This window comes from Coregonus lavaretus (assembly GCF_964263955.1).
Source record: "Coregonus lavaretus genome assembly, contig: HAP1_SCAFFOLD_974, whole genome shotgun sequence".
In the NCBI taxonomy this organism is placed as follows: Eukaryota; Metazoa; Chordata; class Actinopteri; order Salmoniformes; family Salmonidae; genus Coregonus; species Coregonus lavaretus.
This window is the reverse complement of record NW_028161544.1, coordinates 95612-119433: the sequence shown is the minus strand read 5'-3', so window position 1 is coordinate 119433 and position 23822 is coordinate 95612. Positions and strand designations below refer to the sequence as shown.

Sequence of the window (23822 nt, the reverse complement as noted above, 5' to 3'; positions counted from 1 at the left end):
TCCATGCCAGGAAAATGCACTCCACACCATAACAGAGCCGCCAGAATCCTCATTTACTCAAGTGTTTCTTTTATTTTGGCACTTACCTGTGTATCTTTAATAGGCTGCTGTGACAATGTACAGTAGTTGAAGCATTTTTAATTTGATGTGACAGGTTTTATAGAGGTTAATCAGTGACAACAAATCAGAAGGCTTGTGAAAATCTTCCACGGCTATTTCAGGCACTTGTCAGAGCCTGTTGTTGTGATATATGTGAAAGTGTGATGTGATGTTATGCTGCAAAAAACTGACGTTCATAGTTCCAATGGGGATAGTAAAGTTGTCCTCAACTTTAAGAAGTTGTATATCTGAAGTATTGCTAGGCCCAATGTTCTAGAGCTGATATTATATGTGGTTAGAGCTTCTTGTGATCTTGTCTCCCTCGGCCTCACTCTACAGATAATAAAACATGTAGTTATGACAACGGGGACAGGCATGTCCCTCCTGTCACCAGCACTATACCACATAACTGTTAAACTTATCCTCCAGACGTTCCACATGCTTCTCCTGGCCTATACTGTACATGGGTTGCGTCTGAAATGGCAGCCTATTTATAGTACACTGCTTTTAACCAGGGCGCATAGGGCTCTGGTCAAAAGTAGTGCACTAGCCTATATCTACGCAATAAGGCCCGAGAGGGTGTGGTGTATAGTCAATACCCCGCCTAAGGGCTGTTCTTAGGCATAACGTGAAGCCATGTTATATCAATGGCAGCGTAGTGATACTTCAGATAGAACAGTAAATAAGGATTTTTATGTCGTACCGGATGGAATGCTGTTTTAACCAATCAGCATCCAGGAACCAAACTACCCGTTTTATGAATAGGGTACCATTTTAGATGCACTCATGGTCTGTCTTTTTGGAGGTCAAACAAACGCTAGTAAACACACTATACTCTTATAGTATTTTACAAGGCATTTATTAGACATTTTATAAGACCGTATTTATTATTAGATAGTTAGTCAATTGTTGGCATGTCATAAAGTTTCAAGGGAATGGAGGAAATATAGCAGGCAGACACATGGAAACATATCAGTCACCACAATGCCACTCAGAATCAATCCACAGTGTGTATAATGTAGCTGTACACTGTAGTGTTTCATAGGCCTGTACTGTTGTATGTGCTCAGTGCTCAGTGCATATACTGGATGGGATCCACAGGGTTGTCATTGGTCACCGAGCTGATATCCCCCTCTCGGATGGGACAGGGGTACGAGGGACAGGAACAGGGGTACAGGAGGGACAACAATGTCTGAGGGGGGTGGAGGCAAATGTTCTGTCATCACTCCCTCAGTGATCCCCAGCAGGTGGGCTGGCTATTTCTGCAGCAACCCGACACACACACACACAGACACACACACACACACAGCTATCTGAGACCTTCTCAACATGCACTTCCTGCTGTCGTTATGATTTCTGATAGGTACTGACGACTCAATGTGTTGCCCTGTAGGCTCCCCCGTAATGTGCTTACGCTTGTAAATCTGATCAAACGAACAAAAGTTGAGTCAAAGGGATGCAGAGGTGAAGGAAGGGAGACACACACAAACACACACACACACAGGAGGCGTTGCGAGGACAGGCCATCACCACAGCCATCACCTGTTCTGTTCATGAGTCCTGGGCTTATTGTCACCTGTGTTTTGTCATTTCCCTGTTATAAGATGAAGCTCTCCTGCGGGGTATACTACAAAGGAAAATCAATGAGCTAACTTGACAGTTGCCTTAGTATTCTGAAATAACTTTGTATAACTTTGGACAAGTTTGAAATGGGCATGGTCTAATTGATTCAACAACTAATTAGCTTGAATTCGAAAATCATTAGTTATTTCAGGTTGTTTATCAAAGTTAGCTGGCTAACTCATTGATCCTGCTTTTTAGTATACCCCCCTGGTTCATGTCCAGCCCCGCCCAGAATAAACCTCCTACAGATACTCTGAAACAGTTTGTTAAAAATGTGCTCCAATGCTTTGGTGGCAGGTAGCCTAGCCGTTAGAGTGTTGGGCCAGTAACTGAAAAGTTGGTGGTTTGAATACGTGAGCTGACAAGGTGAAAAATCTGTCAATGTGCCCTTGAGCAAAGCACTTAACCCTAATTTGCTCCAGGGTTCACCGTACTACTATGGCTGACCCTGTAAAACAACACAATTCACTGCACCTATCTGGTGTGTGACCAGAAAACATGTTTTATTTTTTTACATATTGAGATTACGAAAGGGCACCAAATCAGTCTCTGGCATGGGAATCATCTAAGAACACAACAACCTTTATATAGGACGTGATGTGACCTGTTAAAAACCATGGTCTGCCTTTTGACAGTGAGTTTCACAGGTCGTAACAATGGCAACAACAGCTCTGTCTTTCATGAACAGCTGATGTAGGTTGAGCCCCATATCATGCCAGGGTATTCTCTGTCCAGGCGGGCGGCTAACCTTGATCCTACCCACTAGGGTTCCCCCACAGGGGGGTGACAGAGATGGCCACACATACCCCCGTATGCCTCAGTACCCCCCCCCCCCCCACTAAATATATCTCCCTGCATTAGCCCATATTCCTGCAGCAAGCAGGCAAACCAGGCTGATAAATACCACAGTTCAGTTCACTCAAATCCCCTCACCGAACTGGTGGTCTTCTACACAGATCTGGCTCAGTCAAGATGCTTAACATTCCAAATCCAGGCTACGCCAATGGGCTGATGATGGAAAGCATAATTAAATAGTAGTTTATTCTCCATACTCCAATAAGCACTCCTTTCTCCCGAAGTGTGCACTTGTTGACTATCCTTCATGGATTTGACAGGAAATTACTTTTATAAGAAACTTCCTCTAGGCCATTCCTACACCAATGCTCTTACATTTGTGGGGAGTAGTAACCTACTAACGTAGCAGGCGTAGAAAGATCAGAGACCCCACTTCAGTTTTTCGGAAGTTAGGTTGAAAATACTGTAAAAAACAGAAACATCTGCATTCTGACGACTCTGCGGAGAGTGGGGGAGTAGTGAATGAGTGCACACTTCAGGAGAAAGGAGAGATTATTGGGACGCAATCTATGAGGAGGGCTAGGAGTTTTTCCTACCATGTGACTTGACCAGGAAAAACTCTGGGCCATAGTTTTAGGTTATTACTAGAGTTGGGCCTGGATTATTTCCTTATCAGTTCATGTGGTCCTACCTATGAGATAAAGAGCTTATAATGTATTGGCATTCTTAAGGTGCTGAGCATGAAACTTTGATAGACTGCGACAGGTTTATAGCTGGGTGTGTTTTTTCAATTTTGTTCAAACATTAAACATCCGCAGTATTCTTGCCATCCTCATCAATTAAAGTATTTCACACCACCATACACACACATACACAGGAATTTATCTCCTCTGAACACTCCTGAGTGTCTCAGCCCTGTGGACACTTTGTAAAAACAATAGAAATTTGTGGGCTCAAATGTGTAATATATGGTTTGGTCACAAGATGTCATTAGATTTCCATTATTACACCAAAGAGTCACTGTATCTGCCTGTCATCCACATGTACTCATTCAGGGTTGTAAATACTGTAAATTGACTGTAAAAATGGTGAAATCCCTGTGGGTTGATGAGGAATTGGAAAATTGAGAGGGATGAGGCAAGAGGAACGACAATTTAGTGTTCAGGAAGGCTATGTCACTTGTGATGACCCAGAGTTACCTCTGCTGCAGAGGATAAGTTCATTAGAGTTACCAGCCTCAGAAATTGCAGTCCAAATAAATGCTTCACAGAGTTCAAGTCACAGAAACATCTCAACATCAACTGTTCAGAGGGGACTGTGTGAATCAGGCCTTCATGGTCGAATTGCTGCAAAGAAACCACTACTAAAAGGACACCAATAAGAAGAAGAGACCTGCTTGGGCCAAGAAACACAAGAAATGGACATTAGACCGGTGGAAATTTGTCCTTAGGTCTGGAGTCTAAATGTTCCAACTATCATTTGTTTTTCAACAGGACAATGACCCAACACACCTCCAGGCTGTGTAAGGGCTATTTGACCAAGAAGGAGAGTGATGGAGTGCTGCATCAGATGACCTGGCCTCAACAATCCCCCGACCTCAACCCAATTGAGATGGTTTGGGATGAGGCGGACGGCAGAGTGAAGGAAAAGCAGCCAAAAAGTGCTAAGCATATGTGGGAACTCCTTCAAAACTGTTGGAAAAGGTTGGCTATTTCAAGAATCTCAAATATAAAATATATTTTGATTTGTTTAACACTTTTTTGCTTACTACATGATTCCATATGTGTTATTTCATAGTTTTGATGTCTTCACTATTATTCTACAATGTAGAAAATAGTAAAAATAAAGAAAAACCCTTGAATGAGTAGGTGTGTCCTAACTTTTGACTGGTACTGTAGGAATTAGAATACTAGTAATAGGAACTCAATGTTTCAGCTCGTCTCATTGGCCAGAGACGGCGCATGAGTGTATCGTGGCAAATATGTTACCTTGGTCACCTGCCATCTTTAGGCTAATGGAGTCCCAACGCTTATCTGTGGATATGAGCTCTTGTTAAAGTCAGTGCAACATTTTCTTTACAATAGTGTTTATATTGCGTACAAACACTGGAATTGGATAACATAAACACTGCCTTAAAGGAATTTGAAGAGGGAGACTGCAAAGTCTTGGCAATATAAACAGTGTGTGTCCTTTATTTACAGTTGAAATAGAGGCGGAAATTGGATGTGCAACCTTTGGACGGGGGGACACAGTGTTTGTATTTTGTTTACAACAAACCCTCTGGCGTGTTATGAAGAACAGGGACAATGCATCTCTCTTTCTCTCATTTGTGAGGTGCAAAAAATTACAATCCATTATACTTCTATAAACCCTGTGTCACGTTCGTTCATCGACGGGACGGACCAAGGTGCAGCGTGATATGCATACATGTTTATTTGACTTATAAACACAACGACAAAACAAGAAACGAAACGTGAAGTCCAAGGTACACAAACAACATACCTAACACGGAACAAGATCCCACAACCCCCTAGTGCCAATAGGCTGCCTAAATGTGGTCCCCAATCAGAGACAACGAGCGACAGCTGCCTCTGTATGGGAACCACACCGGCCAACATAGATATAGACGTACTAGATCTAAACCTAGAAAATACAACATAGAACATCACAACATAGAAAGTCACACCCTGACTCAACAAATAAGAGTCCCCAGAGTCAGGGCGTGACAGTACCCCCCCCCCCCCCCCCAAAGGTGCGGACTCTGACCGCACAACCTTTACTTAACAGGGTAGGGGCCGGGTGGGCATTCCGCCTCGGAGGCGGATCCGGCTACGGGCGTGACCACCACCTATTCTCCGCCTCCCTGTTGCGCCCCTGGTCTGGTCTGGACCTCGGCGCGCTGCTTCCCCTCTCCTTCCTCCCACTATACTCCAAGCCCTGTCTGGACCCTGGTGTGGGAGACCCTGAACCTGGAGAGGGGCTGACGTCTGGGTCTGGACTGGAGCCGCTGACCGGAGCTGGACCAGGCACCGGTGGAGCGGACTGCTCAGGCTCCGGACTGGAGCCGCTGACCGGAGCTGGACTAGGCACCGGTGGAGTGGACTGCTCTGACTCCAGAGTGGAGCCGCTGACCAGATCTGGACTGGACCCCGGTGGAGCGGACTACTCTGGCTCCGGAGTGGAGCCGCTGACCGGAGCTGGATCAGGCACCGGTGGAGCGGACTGCTCTGGCTCCGGAGTGGAGCCGCTGACCGGAGCTGGACTAGACCCCGGTGGAGTGGACTGCTCTGGCTCCGGAGTGGAGCAGCTGACCGGAGCTGGATCAGGCACCGGTGGAGCGGACTGCTCTGGCTCCGGACTGGAGCAGCTTACCGGAGATGGATCAGGCACTGGTGGAGCAGACTACTCTGGCTCCGGACTGGAGCTGCTGACTGGTGCCGGACCAGGCACCGGTGGAACAGGCACGGGCCGTGCCAGACTGGACACACTCACCACTGGTCTGGTGTGAGGAGCAGGCACAGGCCGACCCGGACTAGGAACATGCACCACTGGCTTGGTGCGAGGAGCAGGAACAGGCCGGGTCGGACTGGTGACACGCACCACTGGCTTGGTGCGAGAAGCAGGAACAGGCCGGGCCGGGCTGGCGACGCGCACCACTGGCTTGGTGCGAGGGGCAGTAACAGGCTGGCCGGGCTGGCGATGCGCACCACTGGCTTGGTGCGAGGAGCAGGAACAGGCCGGGCCGGTGCGAGGGGCAGGAACAGACCGGGCTGGCGACGCGCACCACTGGCTTGGTGCGAGGGGCAGGAACAGGCCGGGCCGGGCTGACGACGCGCACCACTGGCTTGGTGCGAGGAGCAGGAACGGGCCGGACCGGACTGCAAAGGCGGACTGGAGGTCTGGAGCGGAGAGCTGGCACAACCCATCCTGGCTGGCTACCCACTTTCGCACTACACGTGCGGGGCGCTGGCACAGGACGCACTGGGCTGTGCACGCGTACTGGAGATACAGCTCGTAGAACCGGCGCAGGATATGCGGGACCGAGGAGGCGTACTGGAGACCAGAAGCGTTGAGCTGGCACACCCCGTCCTGGCTGGATGCCCATCTTCGCACGGCACGTGCGTGGTGCTAGCACAGGACGTACAGGACTGTGCCGGTACACTGGCGACACAGTACGAAGCTCCGCTTAACACGGAGCCTGCCCAGTCACACGCCTCCTCGCGTGAGTACGGGGAGTTGGCTCTGCTCTAACGCTCCGCCAACCACCCTTTTAGCCCACCCAAAAAAAATTATTGGGGCTGTCTCTCGGGCTTCCTCCTCGACCGGCGTCCTCTGTGTTGCCGTTGCTCCTCTCCTGCCTGGGCATCTACCTTCGCCCATGGCCCTTTCCCCGCGAATATCTCCTCCCATGACCACAATTTGCCCACCTGTGACATGGCTATTCGCTCTTCCTGGGCACGCTGCTTGGTCCTCGTTTGGTGGGATCTTCTGTCACGTTCGTTCATCGACGGGACGGACCAAGGTGCAGCGTGATATGCATACATGTTTATTTGACTTATAAACACAACGACAAAACAAGAAACGAAACGTGAAGTCCAAGGTACACAAACAACATACCTAACACGGAACAAGATCCCACAACTCCCTAGTGCCAATAGGCTGCCTAAGTGTGGTCCCCAATCAGAGACAACGAGCGACAGCTGCCTCTGATTGGGAACCACACCGGCCAACATAGATCTAGACGTACTAGATCTAAACCTAGAAAATACAACATAGAACATCACAACATAGAAAGTCACACCCTGACTCAACAAATAAGAGTCCCCAGAGTCAGGGCGTGACACCCTGCAACACAGATAAGGTGTACGTAAACATTTTACCACAAGGTCCAACTAAAATCCAAACAACCTTTTCTCCATTGTCTTTGTAGTTCAAATGTAATGCACTGTTTTTGAGTACATCATTGTTGGTTGTACTAGTAGACACATCAAACACAATATATATTATCTATAACAGTCTATGAATTATGAAAAAGCCATTGGTAGCCTCGGATGACAGAGTTGAGGATACAGTGGTCTTGTATGTCTTGCATTTCCTAATAATTGCTCCCACAGTTGATTTCTTCAAACCAAGCTGCTTACCTATTGCAGATTCAGTCTTCCCAGCCTGGTGCAGGTCTACAATTTTGTTTCTGGTTTCCTTTGACAGCTCTTTGGTCTTGGCCATAGTGGAGTTTGGAGTGTGACTGTTTGAGGTTGTGGACAGGAGTCTTTTATACTGATAACAAGTTCAAACAGGTGCCATTAATACAGGTAACGAGTGGAGGACAGAGGAGCCTCTTAAAGAAGAAGTTACAGGTCTGTGAGAGCCAGAAATCTTGCTTGTTTGTAGGTGACCAAATACTAATTTTCCACCATCATTTGCAAATAAATTCATTAAAAATCCTACAATGTGATTTTCTGGATTTTGTTTCCTCATTTTGTCTGTCATAGTTGACGTGTACCTATGATGAAAATTACAGGCCTCTCTCATCTTTTTAAGTGGGAGAACTTGCACAATTGGTGGCTGACTAAATACTTTTTTTCCCCACTGTATATATATATTATGACCCCCCCACTTCTAAAACCAAAGTTGCGCCCCTGTGTAGAAGACTAACAGATAAACTGTCAGTATACACAGTTGAAATGTTGGCGATAATAGTTGCCCTCCAGGCGTGGAGCACCTACAACCTGTTAGAATTATATTATGCTCAGATTCTCTGTCTGCATTGAATAGTTTATCATCTGGTATAATAGGAGTGACCTACTATCGGAGGTATTGATGTTATTATGGAGAATTGAGAGAATGGGTGTAGTAGTGAGATTCTGCTGAGTCCCAGCACATTCTGGTGTGGAAGGGAATTAAGTTGTAGACCAGTTAGCTAAAAGAGCTTTGAAATAAGTTATAATTGATATTAATGTTCCACTAGGTAGAGGTGAGGCCACATGTCAGATCAGAGCCATTTTGATAGATGTGTGACAGAAGAGATGGGAGGGACTCTGAGCCCAAGGGCTGGAATTTATATGCCCTCCAAAGAAAGGCAGGTGGACCAAGATTCAAAGGTCAGATTAGGAAGGAAGAGGTGGTGTTTGCTCGATTGTCATTACATCTGGTTGGCAAGCATGTGAATGGTTTGGCCTCCCGAGTGGCGCAGTGGTCTAAGGCAGTGCTAGCTGTGCCACCATCGCGCACTAGCGACTCCTGTGGCGGGCCGGGTGCACGCTGACTCGGTCGCCAGGTGTACGGTGTTTCCTCCGACACGTTGGTATGACTGGCATCCGGGTTAAGAGGGCACTGTGTCAAGAAGCAGTGCGGCTCGGTTGGGTTGTGTTTCGGAACCTGCACGACTCTCGATCTTCGCCTCTCCGGTGTCCGTACAGGAGTTGCAGCGATGGGACAAGACTGTAACTATACCACGAAAATTGGGGAGAAAAAGGGGGTAAAATACCACAAAAAACAACAACATGTGAATGGTTTGTGTCTGGAGTGTATATTCGATGAAATGGTGGAGCATGTGTTGTTGTAAGTGTGTTGAAGAGAGGGAAAGATTGAAGTGTAGGGTCATTGAGGTTGGAAGGGATTTTGGGGATGGGGGAGGGTCTATTAGAAGTTATTAGGGTTATTTGTTATTTTCTCAGAAGTACTGAGTTGGGTAGGAGGATTTAGAAATGTTGTAAACTGTGATTGGCCACACACTCCAGCACAGAAGGTGGCAGCAAGCACCTTTAACGCTGGTTTGTGGACCGCCATTATATCATAGAAGAAGAAGATGCACACATGACTGTAAGTCGCTTTGGATAAAAGCGTCTGCTAAATGGCATATTATATTATTATAACAGTACCACAGAGGGCAGCACAAGACCGTGCTATTGGCACTGGCACCCATTCACAGCAGGGAGCGAGGCTCATTCAAGCACTCAGCAGCACAAGAAGCACTTTGTTGGAGGGGGGGGGGGGGGGGGGGGGGTTGCAAGAGAGAGGGAGTGGAGGGATCAGCCTGGTCTCATAGACTAGACATAACATAGTAAAGTTAAATCCGGGACATCGAAATTAGTATAATATGTTACGTTTGTTATGGTTACGTAAGACAGAAGGTTACTTAAGGCTAAAACGAAAGTAGGGTGGTTGGTCGGGGTGGATGGGTTTGCATATAGCAACCCAAAGGTTGTGTGCTTGAATCTCGTCACGGACAACTTTGCAACTATTACTACTTTTTAGCTACTTTGCAATTACTACCATTCTGGTGTGTCTTTTGCATAAATATTTGTGTAATTGTCCCGCAGCGAAATAAAACCCTATGACAGGGTTAAGTTTTCAGAAGACTGAGGTGGGTTTTTATCTAACTTTTTAGCTGGGCTTTGCTCCTGTCATATTTATTTTGATCCTAACAAACTCCCCAGTCCCTGCCGGTGACAAGTATATCCATAACATGATGCTGCCACCACAATACTTGAAAACAACATTGTATTCACTTCACATTACTGGCCTGTATGACAAAGTGCAAAAAAAGTTTAAAAATCCACTGCAAATTATCCATTCTGTTTTGCAACAAGGCTGTTAAGTAATACTGCAAGACAACACTTTTTGGCCTAAATTAAAAACTACAGAGTTGGGTCAAATCCAGTACAACACAACAGAGTGAAACCCTCTCTATTTTCAAGTTTTGTGGAGGCAACATCATGTTATGGATATGCTTGTCATTGCCAGGGACTTGTCACAATCGAAACTGTAATTTAGGGGTGGAGACATATCCAATTATGAAAATGTTCTATAATCTAATTTAATCCCTTTTAGATTACATTTTAAGGCAGCAAAATGTTTTTAAAAAGTCAAGGGGGTGTAGACTTTTATAGGCACCATACGAAATGTAACATGCTGTATACTGGAGTGTCCCGGATCTACGTTTACTATGTTACGTCTACCCCTGAGGTTGGAGGGATGTAGAACTACTGTAGCTGAAGAGGGGGAGAGAAAGAGAGATTCAAAAGACAGTACACTTGCAAGGCTTCCAAGAAGATCCAGCAGGACAAGGAGAGAGGAGATAAGGAAGGGATAGCATGGTCCATTCGGGTCGGATGGAACAAAATAAGTGACCGCAAAGGGCGATGTGGGTCTAGGGAACCTGGCAGGGATTTCACACAAGACCGCTGTTGAGTAGGGAAAGAGCGGCCGACATCTAGTTGATGCATGCGGGGTCAGTGATGCACCAAGACGAGTGTGGTGGATTCCAGCAACCCGCCGCTGCAGAGAGCGAAGCCCGTTCCCGCTAGCTTACCGCCGGCCGAGATGGCGCATGGATAGCGGATCCCTTAATGCTGCAAAACATAACCAAGGATTTATAACAAAACCGGCAGTTTGGGAGCTAAACCAAGGCATTCGATGCTTGCACTACCGGAAATAATAAAAACGCGCATTTCCATTGAAACTCCGAGCCTTTTGGATGAGAAAGGATGCCGTCTCCACTCCCGAAATAGAACCTTTCACACATAGCTAACGGAGAGGGCCAGCTTGCGTATTTTTCACCATACTAGATTTGTTTGAATAGGCGGGTTGTGATTCGTGAACCACAAGCTGTAACAATGTTGGTGAGATGCCACCGGAGCAAGCTGTCGGTGTGGGCCGTTCTGTGTGTGCTCGTGCTGTGCTGGCTCTACATTTTCCCAGTGTACAGACCCCGGAGCGACAAGGAAATAGTTGATGAAGTGCTGCGGCAGGGACAAGTATGGCAGAGGAACCAGACGGACATCGATCTGTTCAGGTGGGCTTTCACTCATCTCACAACATTAGGCCTATGCGATTTGGCCTGCATAAATAATGAATAGCAATATGAATATTCTGCGATATAGCAAAACATTATTACATGATTGTGTCCATGTAGCCTATCATCTCCTACAGTTTATTTACGTACATAACACGACAATACTTAGGCTAATAATAATAATAATAATAATAATAATAATAATAATAATAATAATAATCATGTTTATTAAATGGTAAAAGAGGAATGCAAATGGAGAAAAAAAAATCAATCACTATTAAGCTGAATCTCCAGGGCACAACAGTTACAGGATGGTAGGCCTATTTGTTGTATCTAGTCGCACTCATGAGAATAGGACAGGAGTCGTAGGCTATAATGCACTGAGGAAAAGCAGATTAGGGAAATGCGCAGAACGTGACACCTGCACGGAAAAGCGCAGAGACGCGTTTTATGATGGTGCGAAGAGGGAATTAGAATAATTGAATAGGATCTCTATGATTTCGCACGTTTGGAGTTGAAAAGGTTACCTCGCCACCGAAGCTGTGTGTGTCCATGGAAAAACAGAAATGCAAGTGTATTGGTGGTGCTGAATCTAGGACAAGGCAACCACCAACAACCAGCCTTTCGCCATTTACCATTTACCATTTCCACATTTGCTTCAAATTCGCCCATTGACAGTTGGATTGAATATTATATTTTTTATCAGATCTGCGCCGCCTCCTAATTGATTCCAAATGCATTTACACTACTCAGGCTTCCCCATAGTAGGCCTACTGTCGATGCAGACAGGATGTATGAACCATGTATGAATGTGTCATTGTGTGAAAATAGCATGCATGACACTTGGACACAGTGTATCAATTGAGACAGTTGTCTCTTGATCTGAGTTATAGTTGATGGTGCGGACTCTGCAATGAGTGTTTATTTCATCAATAGAGAATGCTCAAATGACATGTGGCCCAGAGTCCCAGACTGGTAACTATAATTCAGATAAAGAGACTGTCTCAATTTATACACTGTGTCTGAGTTTCACCCATGCTATACACACAATGACAAATTCTCTTCTCATTCTGACTGTCTATTTATAGCTCAGGGGTAAAGGTTTTCCATATTTACCACAGATCTAGGATCAGCTTACCCTCCCCAAATCCTAACCTCACGCATAAGTGATGACACCCTAAACTGACATTAGATCAGTGTCGAGACACAACGTCATCCTACTCCCTCTCTCGTTACAGGAAGCTGCTTTCAGAATGCTGTGACCCGAGGAGGATGTTTGCGGTGACCAAGCAGAATTCACCTATGGGGAAGGTCCTGTGGTACGATGGAGAGTTCTACCACTCACACACGGTCAACAATGAGACCTACTCTCTCTTTGTGCAGGTAGGCCTCTACTCTGGTCATGGAGGCCAGCAGTGTACTGGCTTTTGTTCCAGCCCAACTCTAACACACCTAAACACACAACGATATATTTGTGTGTGTGTGTGTGTGTGTGTGTGTGTGTGTGTTTGTTTGTTTGTTTGTATGTGTTTGTGTGTGTGACCACACTTGCATGGTCAATGATGGTAGTGTAGAGAATTTTGGGGGTTGTCCATGTGTGGTATTGAACTCCACACCCCCTGACTCCAAGGAAAACACACCATCCACAGTCTGTGCTAAGGGTAAACTTGCTTCACAATGACGAGCCATGAATATATGTAACAAATATATCTCACCAGCTTCCCTTTCACCCACGATCAACTGTGATCGCCCCACGCTATCACCTTTTTCACACCGTCTCCATGATAAGAACATCATTAACATCTCACTAAAACAGTAACTGAACAATATACACTTTGAACTGAGAAATGAGTTTAACCTTTGCCACATACACTGTAAAACCATAAAACATATAACACGGTTATAAACTAAATGTCAGTGTTTAAAACTTAACCATAAGGCATTTAGATTTGCCAATAAATGTTTTCATCTTAAACACAGGCATTTAGAATGCAAGATTAAACATGACAGTCAGCTTTTTCCAGTCTGTTTCCAACCAGGAGAACACCTACAGTGGGGAAAAAAAGTATTTAGTCAGCCACCAATTGTGCAAGTTCTCCCACTTAAAAAGATGAGAGAGGCCTGTAATTTTCATCATAGGTACACGTCAACTATGACAGACAAAATGAGGGAAAAAAATCCAGAAAATCACATTGTAGGATTTTTTATGAATTTATTTGCAAATTATGGTGGAAAATAAGTATTTGGTCAATAACAAAAGTTTCTCAATACTTTGTTATATACCCTTTGTTGGCAATGACACAGGTCAAACGTTTTCTGTAAGTCTTCACAAGGTTTTCACACACTGTTGCTGGTATTTTGGCCCATTCCTCCATGCAGATCTCCTCTAGAGCAGTGATGTTTTGGGGCTGTCGCTGGGCAACACAGACTTTCAACTCCCTCCAAAGATGTTCTATGGGGTTGAGATCTGGAGACTGGCATGGCCACTCCAGGACCTTGAAATGCTTCTTACGAAGCCACTCCTTCGTTGCCCGTGCGGTGTGTTTGGGATCATTGACATGCTGAAAGACCCAGCCACGTTTCATCTTCAATGCCCTTGCTGATGGAAGGAGGTTTTCACTCAAAATCTCACGATACATGGCCCCATTCATTCTTTCCTTTACACGGATCAGTCGTCCTGGTCCCTTTGCAGAAAAACAGCCCCAAAGCATGATGTTTCCACCCCCATGCTTCACAGTAGGTATAGTGTTCTTTGGATGCAACTCAGCATTCTTTGTCCTCCAAACACGACGAGTAGATTTTTTACCAAAAAGTTATATTTTGGTTTCATCTGACCATATGACATTCTCCCAATCCTCTTCTGGATCATCCAAATGCACTCTAGCAAACTTCAGACGGGCCTGGACATGTACTGGCTTAAGCAGGGGGACACGTCTGGCACTGCAGGATTTGAGTCCCTGGCGGCATAGTGTGTTACTGATGGTAGGCTTTGTTACTTTGGTCCCAGCTCTCTGCAGGTCATTCACTAGGTCCCCCTGTGTGGTTCTGGGATTTTTGCTCACCGTTCTTGTGATCATTTTGACCCCACGGGGTGAGATCTTGCGTGGAGTCCCAGATCGAGGGAGATTATCAGTGGTCTTGTATGTCTTCCATTTCCTAATAATTGCTCCCACAGTTGATTTCTTCAAACCAAGCTGCTTACCTATTGCAGATTCAGTGTTCCCAGCCTGGTGCAGGTCTACAATTTTGTTTCTGGTGTCCTTTGACAGCTCTTTGGTCTTGGCCATAGTGGAGTTTGGAGTGTGACTGTTTGAGGTTGTGGACAGGTGTCTTTTATACTGTTAACAAGTTCAAACAGGTGCCATTAATACAGGTAACGAGTGGAGGACAGAGGAGCTGTGAGAGCCAGAAATCTTGCTTGTTTGTAGGTGACCAAATACTTATTTTCCACCATAATTTGCAAATAAATTCATTAAAAATCCTACAATGTGATTTTCTGGATTTTTTTTCTCAATTTGTCTGTCATAGTTGACGTGTACCTATGATGAAAATTACAGGCCTCTCTCATCTTTTTAAGTGGGAGAACTTGCACAATTGGTGGCTGACTAAATACTTATTTTCCCCACTGTATATCTCCTTAGTGTTCAGATTTGAACCACTAGCGTTTACTTTCCCATAGGCCTGTTTAGAGTGCATCTAGTCATTAGAAATTTATGTGACTTTCAATGCCTTTTATTCAGATCAGTGTTAGGAATGTCTGTCACCTTACCTATATTTCAGCACAACTGAAAAGTGCCCGGTTTCCCGATAGCGATGGCTTACGAGTGTTTTAACGATGCATCTTTCCTACAACGGCCAAAGATGTAACATGCATTTCCTAAAACACCACTCAGGGAGAACGGTCGCTAAGTGCGTCGTTGGAGCATGTGTCGATCGATACTGATAAGATCGAAATAAAGGGAGCGCTGCTCTTGGATCATCTTTCTCCATTCAAATCTTTCCTTAACATTATAATTTTTTCACAATACTAATGACAGATCAGCTCCTACAGAGATATTACCACCTATGGCAAATATTGAGGCAGCTTATTTGAATGCTTACCAATAACCCAACTAGGCCATAACTAAAGCCTGAGGATAACTAGACCATAACTAAAGACTGAGGATAACTAGGCCATAACTAAAGGCTGTGGATAACTAGACCATAACTAAAGACTGAGGATAACTAGGCCATTACTAAAGCCTGAGGATAACTAGACCATAACTAAAGACTGAGGATAACTAGACCATAACTAAAGCCTGAGGATAACTAGGCCATAACTAAAGCCTGAGGATAACTAGACCATAACTAAAGCCTGAGGATAACTAGACCATAACTAAAGACTGAGGATAACTAGGCCATAACTAAAGACTGAGGATAACTAGGCCATAACTAAAGACTGAGGATAACTAGGCCATAACTAAAGACTGAGGATAACTAGACCATAACTAAAGACTGAGGATAACTAGGCCATAACTAAAGACTGAGGATAACTAGGCCATAACTAAAGCCTGAGGATAACTAGACCATAACTAAAGGCTGTGGATAACTAGGCCATAACTAAAGGCTGTGGATAACTAGACCATAACTAAAGACTGAGGATAACTAGGCCATTACTAAAGCCTGAGGATAACTAGACCATAACTAAAGACTGAGGATAACTAGGCCATAACTAAAGCCTGAGGATAACTAGGCCATAACTAAAGGCTGAGGATAACTAGGCCATAACTAAAGGCCTTATGACATGTATAGTAAGTGGTCATAAAGGGTTTACTTTTAATTATTATTTATTTATATATTAGGATCCCCTATTATTATTTATTGTATTTTATTTATTTATTAGGACTTTTTAATTGGGGATCCTAATAAAAAATAAAAAATAATTAAAAGTTAACCCTTTATGACCACATACCATACGCTTCAGAAGGCCTTTAGTTATGGCCTAGTTCTCCTCCACATTGTGATCTGAGAATCCTGCCTCATGGGCCACATCAGACCTGCAAGTCACAATAAATAAATAAAATGAATAACTCTACCTGGGGTCCAAACAAAACACACCAAATAAAATGCCAAAAATAATAACATACACAATACTACATAATACCACATAATACTACATAATCTCCTGTTTCTGCCTCACGCTTCAGAAACAGGAGATGGCACCTGCCCTATAAGCCGTTCCTACATAATACAATACATAATACAATACAAAATATATCAAAATCTCTGTCTCTTCACAGTCCCTGTTGTGCCGTAAAGTGTTCTTTTATCTGGTCTTTTAATCTGGTTTTATTGCTAGCGTGAGTTACCTGGGGTGGCAGGGAGTTCCATGTATTCATGGATCTATTTAATACTGTATTTCCCAGCCTCTGTACTGGACATGGGGACTGTGAAGAGACCTCTGATTGCATGTCTTGTGTGGTACCGTTGAGTGTCCGAACTGTGTGACAACTGCTTGAACAGACAGTTCGGTACCTTCAACACATCAACATTTTGCACAAAGACCAATAGTGATGCAGTCAATCTCTCCTCAACTTTGAGCCAGGAGAGATTGACATGCATGATACTGACATTCGCTCTCTGTGTACATCTAAGTGCAATACGTGCTGCTCTGTTCTGGACCAACTGCAATTTACTTACGTCCCTCTTCGCCGCACATGACCACAGAACTGGGCAGTAGTCCCCGCAGGAGGCCTTTTGCCTCATGGGAGGCCGTCATTGTAAATAAGAATTTGTTCTTATTTGACTTGCCTAGTTAAATAAAGGTTCAATTAAAATAAATAAAAAGTAGTCCAGGTGCGACAAAACTAGGGCTTGTAGGACCTGTCTGGGCGACTGAGCTATCAAGAAAGCAAAGCAACGTCTTATCATGGACAGACCTATTCTCATTTTAGCATTCGGAAAGTATTAAGACCCCTTGACTTTTTCCACATGTTGTTATGTTACAGCCTTATAAAAAAAAAAAATGTCCCTCATCAATCTACAAACAATACCCCATAATGACAAAGCAAAAACAGGTTTTTCGAAATTTTTGCAAATTGATTAAATAAAAAAAACTGAAATATTACATTTACATAAGTATTCAGACCCTTTACTCAGTACTTTGTTGAAGCACCTTTGGCAGCGATTACAGCCTCAAGTCTTCTTGGGTATGATGCTACAAGCTTGGCACACCTGTATTTGGGGAGTTTCTCCCATTCTTCTCTGCAGATCCTCTCAAGCTCTGTCAGGTTGGATGGGGAGCGTCCCTGCACAGCTATTTTCAGGTCTCTCCAGAGATGTTAGATCGGGTTCAAGTCCAGGCTCTGGCTGGGCCACTCAAGCATATTCAGAGACTTGTCCCGAAGCCACTCCTGCGTTGTCTTGGCTGTGTGCTTAGGGTTGTTGTCCTATTAGAAGGTAAACCTTCGCCCCAGTCTGAGGTCCTGAGCGCTCTGGAGCAGGTTTTCATCAAGGATCTCTCATCTTTCCCTTGATCCTGACTAGTCTCCCAGTCCCTGCCGCTGAAAAACATCCCCACAGCATGATGCTACCACCACCATGTTTAACTGTAGGGATGGTGCCAGGTTTCCTCCAGACGTGACGCTTGGCATTCAGGCCAAAGAGTTCAATCTTTGTTTCATCAGACCAGAGAATCTTGTTTCTCATGGTCTGAGAGTCTTTAGGTGCCTTTTGGCAAACTCCAAGCGGGCTGTCATGTGCCTTTTACTGAGGAGTGGCTTCCGTCTGGCCACCCTACCATAAAGGCCTGATTGGTGGAGTGCTGCAGAGATGGTTGTCCTTCTGGAAGGTTCTCCTATCTCCACAGATGAACTCTGGAGCTATGTCAGAGTGACCATCGGGTTCTTGGTCTCCTCCCTGACCAAGGCCCTTCTCCCCCAATTGCTCAGTTTGGCCAGGCGGCCAGCTCTATTCTTGGTGGTTCCAATCTTCTCCCATTTAAGAATGATGGAGGCCACTGTGTTCTTGGGGACCTTCAATGCTGCAGACATTTTTTGGTACAATTCCCCAGATCTGTGCCTCGACACAATCCTGTCTCGGAGCTCTACGGACAATTCCTTCGACAATCATGGCTTGGTTTTTGCTCTGACATGCACTGTCAACTGTGGGACCTTATATAGACAGGTGTGTGCCTTTCCAAATTATGTCCAATCAATTGAATTTACCAAAGGTGGACTCCAATCAAGTTGTAGAAACATCTCAAGGATGATCAATGGAAACAGGATGCACCTGAGCTCAATTTCAAGTCTCATAGCAAAGGGTTGAATACTTATGTAAATAAGGTATTTATGTTTTTTTTTTAAATAAATTTGCAAAAATGTCTAAAATCCAGTTTTTGCTTTGTCATTATGGGGTATTGTGTGTAGATTTTAGGATTTTTATTTATTTAATCAATTTTAGAATAAGGCTGTAAAGTAACAAAATGTGGAAAAAGTCAAGGGGTCTGAATACTTTCCGAATGCACTGTATATGCTTTGACCATGACAGCTTGCCTTCTAGGGTTACACCCAGCAGTTTAGTCTCTTCAACTTGCTCAGGTCCTACAGTATTTGAGATATTTAGCACCAGCCTATCGCTAGTTACCCATTCTAAAACTGACTGGAGCTCTATGTTAAGGGTGTCAGTTAATTATTTTACTGTCGTAGCTGACGTGTATACTGTTGAGTCGTCAGCGTACATAGACACACAGGCTTTATTCAAGGTCATCAACCTTGTGTAACAGTAAACCACCCATCACATCAAGGGAGAATGTCAATAGTCTAAAGTGGTTTCCTCTCCTTATCTCCTCTCCTTCAATCTGCACTGGTCTGAAAGGACTCGAGAGGTGAAAATCTGTTTAGTTGAAGGAGAGGAGACACGGTAGAGGAATCTATTTTAGATGATTGCGATAGCCCCTAAATGACCCAGAAGGGTATAGGGAACTTAAAGATGCGTCATCCACTCAGAGACTACAGTAGGGAATAGATGGGAAATGATTTGTCCTAGGTCACTAGCCCCGGGGAACATGTGAATATGACACCCTGAATGCAAGCTGTGGGATTTGAGATGGATCCCACTTTATCATGAAAGAGGGAACATAAAGGAGGACATAACAACCTCATCGGAGATCGGATCAGATAGCCAGAGATATTCAGTCCTCATAATGTGGGGAAAAACACAGATGGCTTGTCAAATTGTGGGACTCATCAGATATATCCATTCAGCTGTATAGGCCTACATGTTGTCTGCCAGGTGGTGTGTGTGTGTGTGTGTGAGTGTGTGTGTGTGTGTGTGTGGGTGCACGTGTGTGTTCTAAACAGAACATTGAAAGTAATAATGAAAGAAATGTTGGACCCTTTCTCTTTCATTCCATCTCTCTGGTTATTAACAACAGACCATCCTTTGTTACTCAGAGCAGAACATGCAGTATTTATCTGGTTACTACATCTGGCCAATTCCGCAAACTCTTGGCTTCAGTTGAAATCAGTAGGGCTTCAGTTGCAGGTGTTAATGGTTTAAAGAAGAGATGGAAATAGCTACTGTGAGTCCCAGTCCCCCAGGACCATTGATGCGTGGCCTGGTAGCTCACTACTACCTAGCCCTGAGAAAACACTAGTGTGAGAAGACAACTGCTGTTGTTATTCTAGGTAGGGACAGTGTGTGTTTCTTTGTGTGTGTGTATCTGTAGAGGGGGGTTTAGGTGTGTGTGTGTGTGTAGGTTAAGGTGAGTGTCTGGATGTGTATGTGGCGTGCGTCGTGTGTGATTGTATGTGTGTGCGCTGTATTTTGAGTGGGAGAAGATGAGGAGGAATAGGGAAAAAAATGCCACTTCAGAGAGGGAGAGAGAGAGAAACGGCAGCATTTTAGCTACATAACCAAAAACACATTACCAGAAAAACAACAATCTACAGCCTAAGATATTCATTCATTACATATATACATACTGTACATTCATGTGATTCAATGCTACACTCTTCAGCAGTCCCCGTAGGAGAACCCTTTTGGGTTCCATGTAGAACCGTCTGCGAAAAGGGTTCTACAGTGAGGGAAAAATGTATTTGATCCCCTGCTGATTTTGTACGTTTGCCCACTGACAAAGAAATGATCAGTCTATAATTTTAATGGTAGGTTTATTTGAACAGTGAGAGACAGAATAACAACAACAAAAATCCAGAATAACGCATGTCAAAAATGTTATAAATTGATTTGCATTTTAATGAGGGAAATAAGTATTTGACCCCTCTGCAAAACATGACTTAGTACTTGGTGGCAAAACCCTTGTTGGCAATCACAGAGGTCAGACATTTCTTGTAGTTGGCCACCAGGTTTGCACACATCTCAGGAGGGATTTTGTCCCACTCCTCTTTGCAGATCTTCTCCAAGTCATTAAGGTTTCGAGGCTGACGTTTGGCAACTCGAACCTTCAGCTCCCTCCACAGATTTTCTATGGGATTAAGGTCTGGAGACTGGCTAGGCCACTCCAGGACCTTAATGTGCTTCTTCTTGAGCCACTCCTTTGTTGCCTTGGCCGTGTGTTTTGGGTCATTGTCATGCTGGAATACCCATCCACGACCCATTTTCAATGCCCTGGCTGAGGGAAGGAGGTTCTCACCCAAGATTTGATGGTACATGGCCCCGTCCATCGTCCCTTTGATGCAGTGAAGTTGTCCTGTCCCCTTAGCAGAAAAACACCCCCAAAGTATAATGTTTCCACCTCCATGTTTGACGGTGGGGATGGTGTTCTTGGGGTCATAGGCAGCATTCCTCCTCTTCCAAACACGGCGAGTTGAGTTGATGCCAAAGAGCTCAATTTTGGTCTCATCTGACCACAACACTTTCACCCAGTTCTCCTCTGAATCATTCAGATGTTCATTGGCAAACTTCAGACGGGCATGTATATGTGCTTTCTTGAGCAGGGGGACCTTGCGGGCGCTGCAGGATTTCAGTCCTTCATGGCGTAGTGTGTTACCAATTGTTTTCTTGGTGACTATGGTCACAGCTGCCTTGAGATCATTGACAAGATCCTCCCGTGTAGTTCTGGGCTGATTCCTTACCGTTCTCATGACCATTGACCATGACCAACTCCACGAGGTGAGATCTTACATGGAGCCCCAGGCCGAGGGAGATTGACAGTTCTTTTGTGTTTCTTCCATTTGCGAATAATCGCACCAACTGTTGTCACCTTCTCACCAAGCTGCTTGGCGATGGTCTTGTAGCCCATTCCAGCCTTGTGTAGGTCTACAATCTTGTCCCTGACATCCTTGGAGAGCTCTTTGGTCTTGGCCATGGTGGAGAGTTTGGAATCTGATTGATTGATTGCTTCTGTGGACAAGTGTCTTTTATACAGGTAACAAGCTGAGATTAGGAGCACTCCCTTTAAGAGTGTGCTCCTAATCTCAGCTCGTTACCTGTATAAAAAACACCTGGGAGCCAGAAATCTTTCTGATTGAGAGGGGGTCAAATACTTATTTCCCTCATTAAAATGCAAATCAATTTATAACATTATTGACATGCATTTTTCTGCATTTTTTTGTTGTTATTCTGTCTCTCACTGTTCAAATAAACCTATCATTAAAATTATAGACTGATCATTTCTTTGTCAGTGGGCAAACTTACAAAATCAGCAGGGGATCAAATACTTTTTTCCCTCACTGTACATGGAACCAAAAAGGGTTCTTCAAAGGCTTCTCCCTATGGGGACAGACGAATAACCCTTTTAGGTTTTAGATAGCACCTTTTTTTTTCTAAGAGTGTAAAAGAGGCGTGTTAAAACAGTGTATCAGAGATGGGGGAGGTGAAGTGTGTGTGTAATGTGTGCCATAAGCTCATGGTTCGTTAGCTACACATGTCCACAGACAGAAGAGGAGAGGAAGGAGGGAAAAAAACAATTTTTCTCTCTTTGTCTCCACCCCACACACTCCTGATTGAGCTCTGCTGATTCCCTCGTTTCTCTCTTCCTCCATGGCTACCCACTGGGCACGGACGTCATTTCAACGTCTAGTTTTGATTTACATTTGGTTGAGATGTCAACTAATGTGAATTCAACATGAAATCAACCAAAAAATTCACCATGTCATTGGGTTTAGTGGTACGGGGTGCTGGGTCTCTGGTCGTTGTGGGGGAGGGCGGCATGGATTGGGAGGAATGTAAGGGGAGATGGGTGAGAGGGGGACTGATAAGCAACCTCGGTTGCTGGGTGGGATGCAAAGGGGTGGGAGGCATGCTTTCTTCGGGTCGGGGAGGTGGGGAGTGGGGCTAGGCAGGGTGGGAAACATGGTTTCCGGATGAGGAGGTAGGATGTGGGCGGGTGGATGGGGACTGGGGGGGGATGGGTCTGGGTTATCTTTGTATGCATTTCGTTGATTGTTTTTGTATCTGTGACCCCCTCTGAACAATAATAATAATAAGTTGGGTGGGAAAAAAATGAAATGCCTTACGTTGATGACTTTTTGCAAATCCCAAAATGTTTCCACGTTTATTGAACATCATGAGATAAAACATTTTTTATTGAAATGACGTGGAAACAATGTTGATGCAACCAATTTTTGGCCAGTGGGTATGTTATTCTAACGGTCATGGTAGAGATGTGGCTGCTGCTGCCCTCAGATAGTTCTGGTTTCACACCTCACTGTCCAGATGGAGAGAGACACCTAGCTGAGCCTCACCGCCGTATTACTGAGGCAAATCATATTTTGTTGTGTGTGTGTGTGTGTGTGTGTGTGTGTGTGTGTGTGTGTGTGTGTGTGTGTGTGTGTGTGTCTCTGTCTGTCTGTCTGTCTGTCTGTCTGTCTGTCTGTCTGTCTGTCTGTCTGTCTGTCTGTCTGTCTGTCTGTCTGTCTGTCTGTCTGTCTGTCTGTCTGTCTGTCTGTCTGTCTCCCTACTAGTAAAGGTTTCCTTGACACCATCTAATGGACCTGTTTATGACTGAGGCATAGACACTACAGAAAACATCTTAACTTGACGTAGAGAGAGAGAGGGATAGAGAGAGTGTGTGTGTGTTTGTGTCACTGTGCGCGTGTGTGTTTCAACGACCAAGGTCCTGTGAGATCTGTGTGCTGTGTTTGCAGAGCATGTTTGCAGAGCATGTGAGTGAGTGTGTGTCAAGTGTGTGCTTGTGTACCCTATCCTCCCTGGTCCTAACCACTAGTGGCTACCCACACACATTACACACAAGGACAGCTCTAGACAGTACTGTATAACCACTGCCTGACAAAAATAGAGCCTGAAGCTGGGAAGAGGAGGCACTCACACACTCACTCACACACTAACTCATTCACACTCAAGTAGTCATACTCTATTTGTCTACTTCTTCACTGTGGATGAATTTTATAGACTCAGCCTCTCTGCTTAACAATAATCTCTTGCTCTCTTTCTCACTTTCTCTCTCTTTCACTTTCTCTCCCTCTTCTTCTCTCCCTGTCGCTCTCCCCATCCACAGCCTCTCTCTCTCTCTCTCCTCTGTCTCTCTCTCTCTCCTCTCTCTCTCTCT

At 44.7% G+C, this 23822-nt stretch overlaps 1 protein-coding gene across 1 annotated transcript in view; it reads left to right on the top strand.

Moving 5' to 3' along the window:
* Positions 1–11135: 11135 nt before the first annotated feature.
* st8sia1 (ST8 alpha-N-acetyl-neuraminide alpha-2,8-sialyltransferase 1) overlaps positions 11136–23822 on the top strand; it is a gene marked incomplete at both ends in the record, with an annotated part of 29543 nt that continues 16856 nt past the window's right edge. Inside the window, 2 exons of the mRNA XM_084195031.1 lie at positions 11136–11314; positions 12553–12697. Coding sequence (XP_084051157.1) covers positions 11136–11314; positions 12553–12697 — 324 coding nt within the window. The remainder of the gene's footprint in view (positions 11315–12552; positions 12698–23822) is intronic.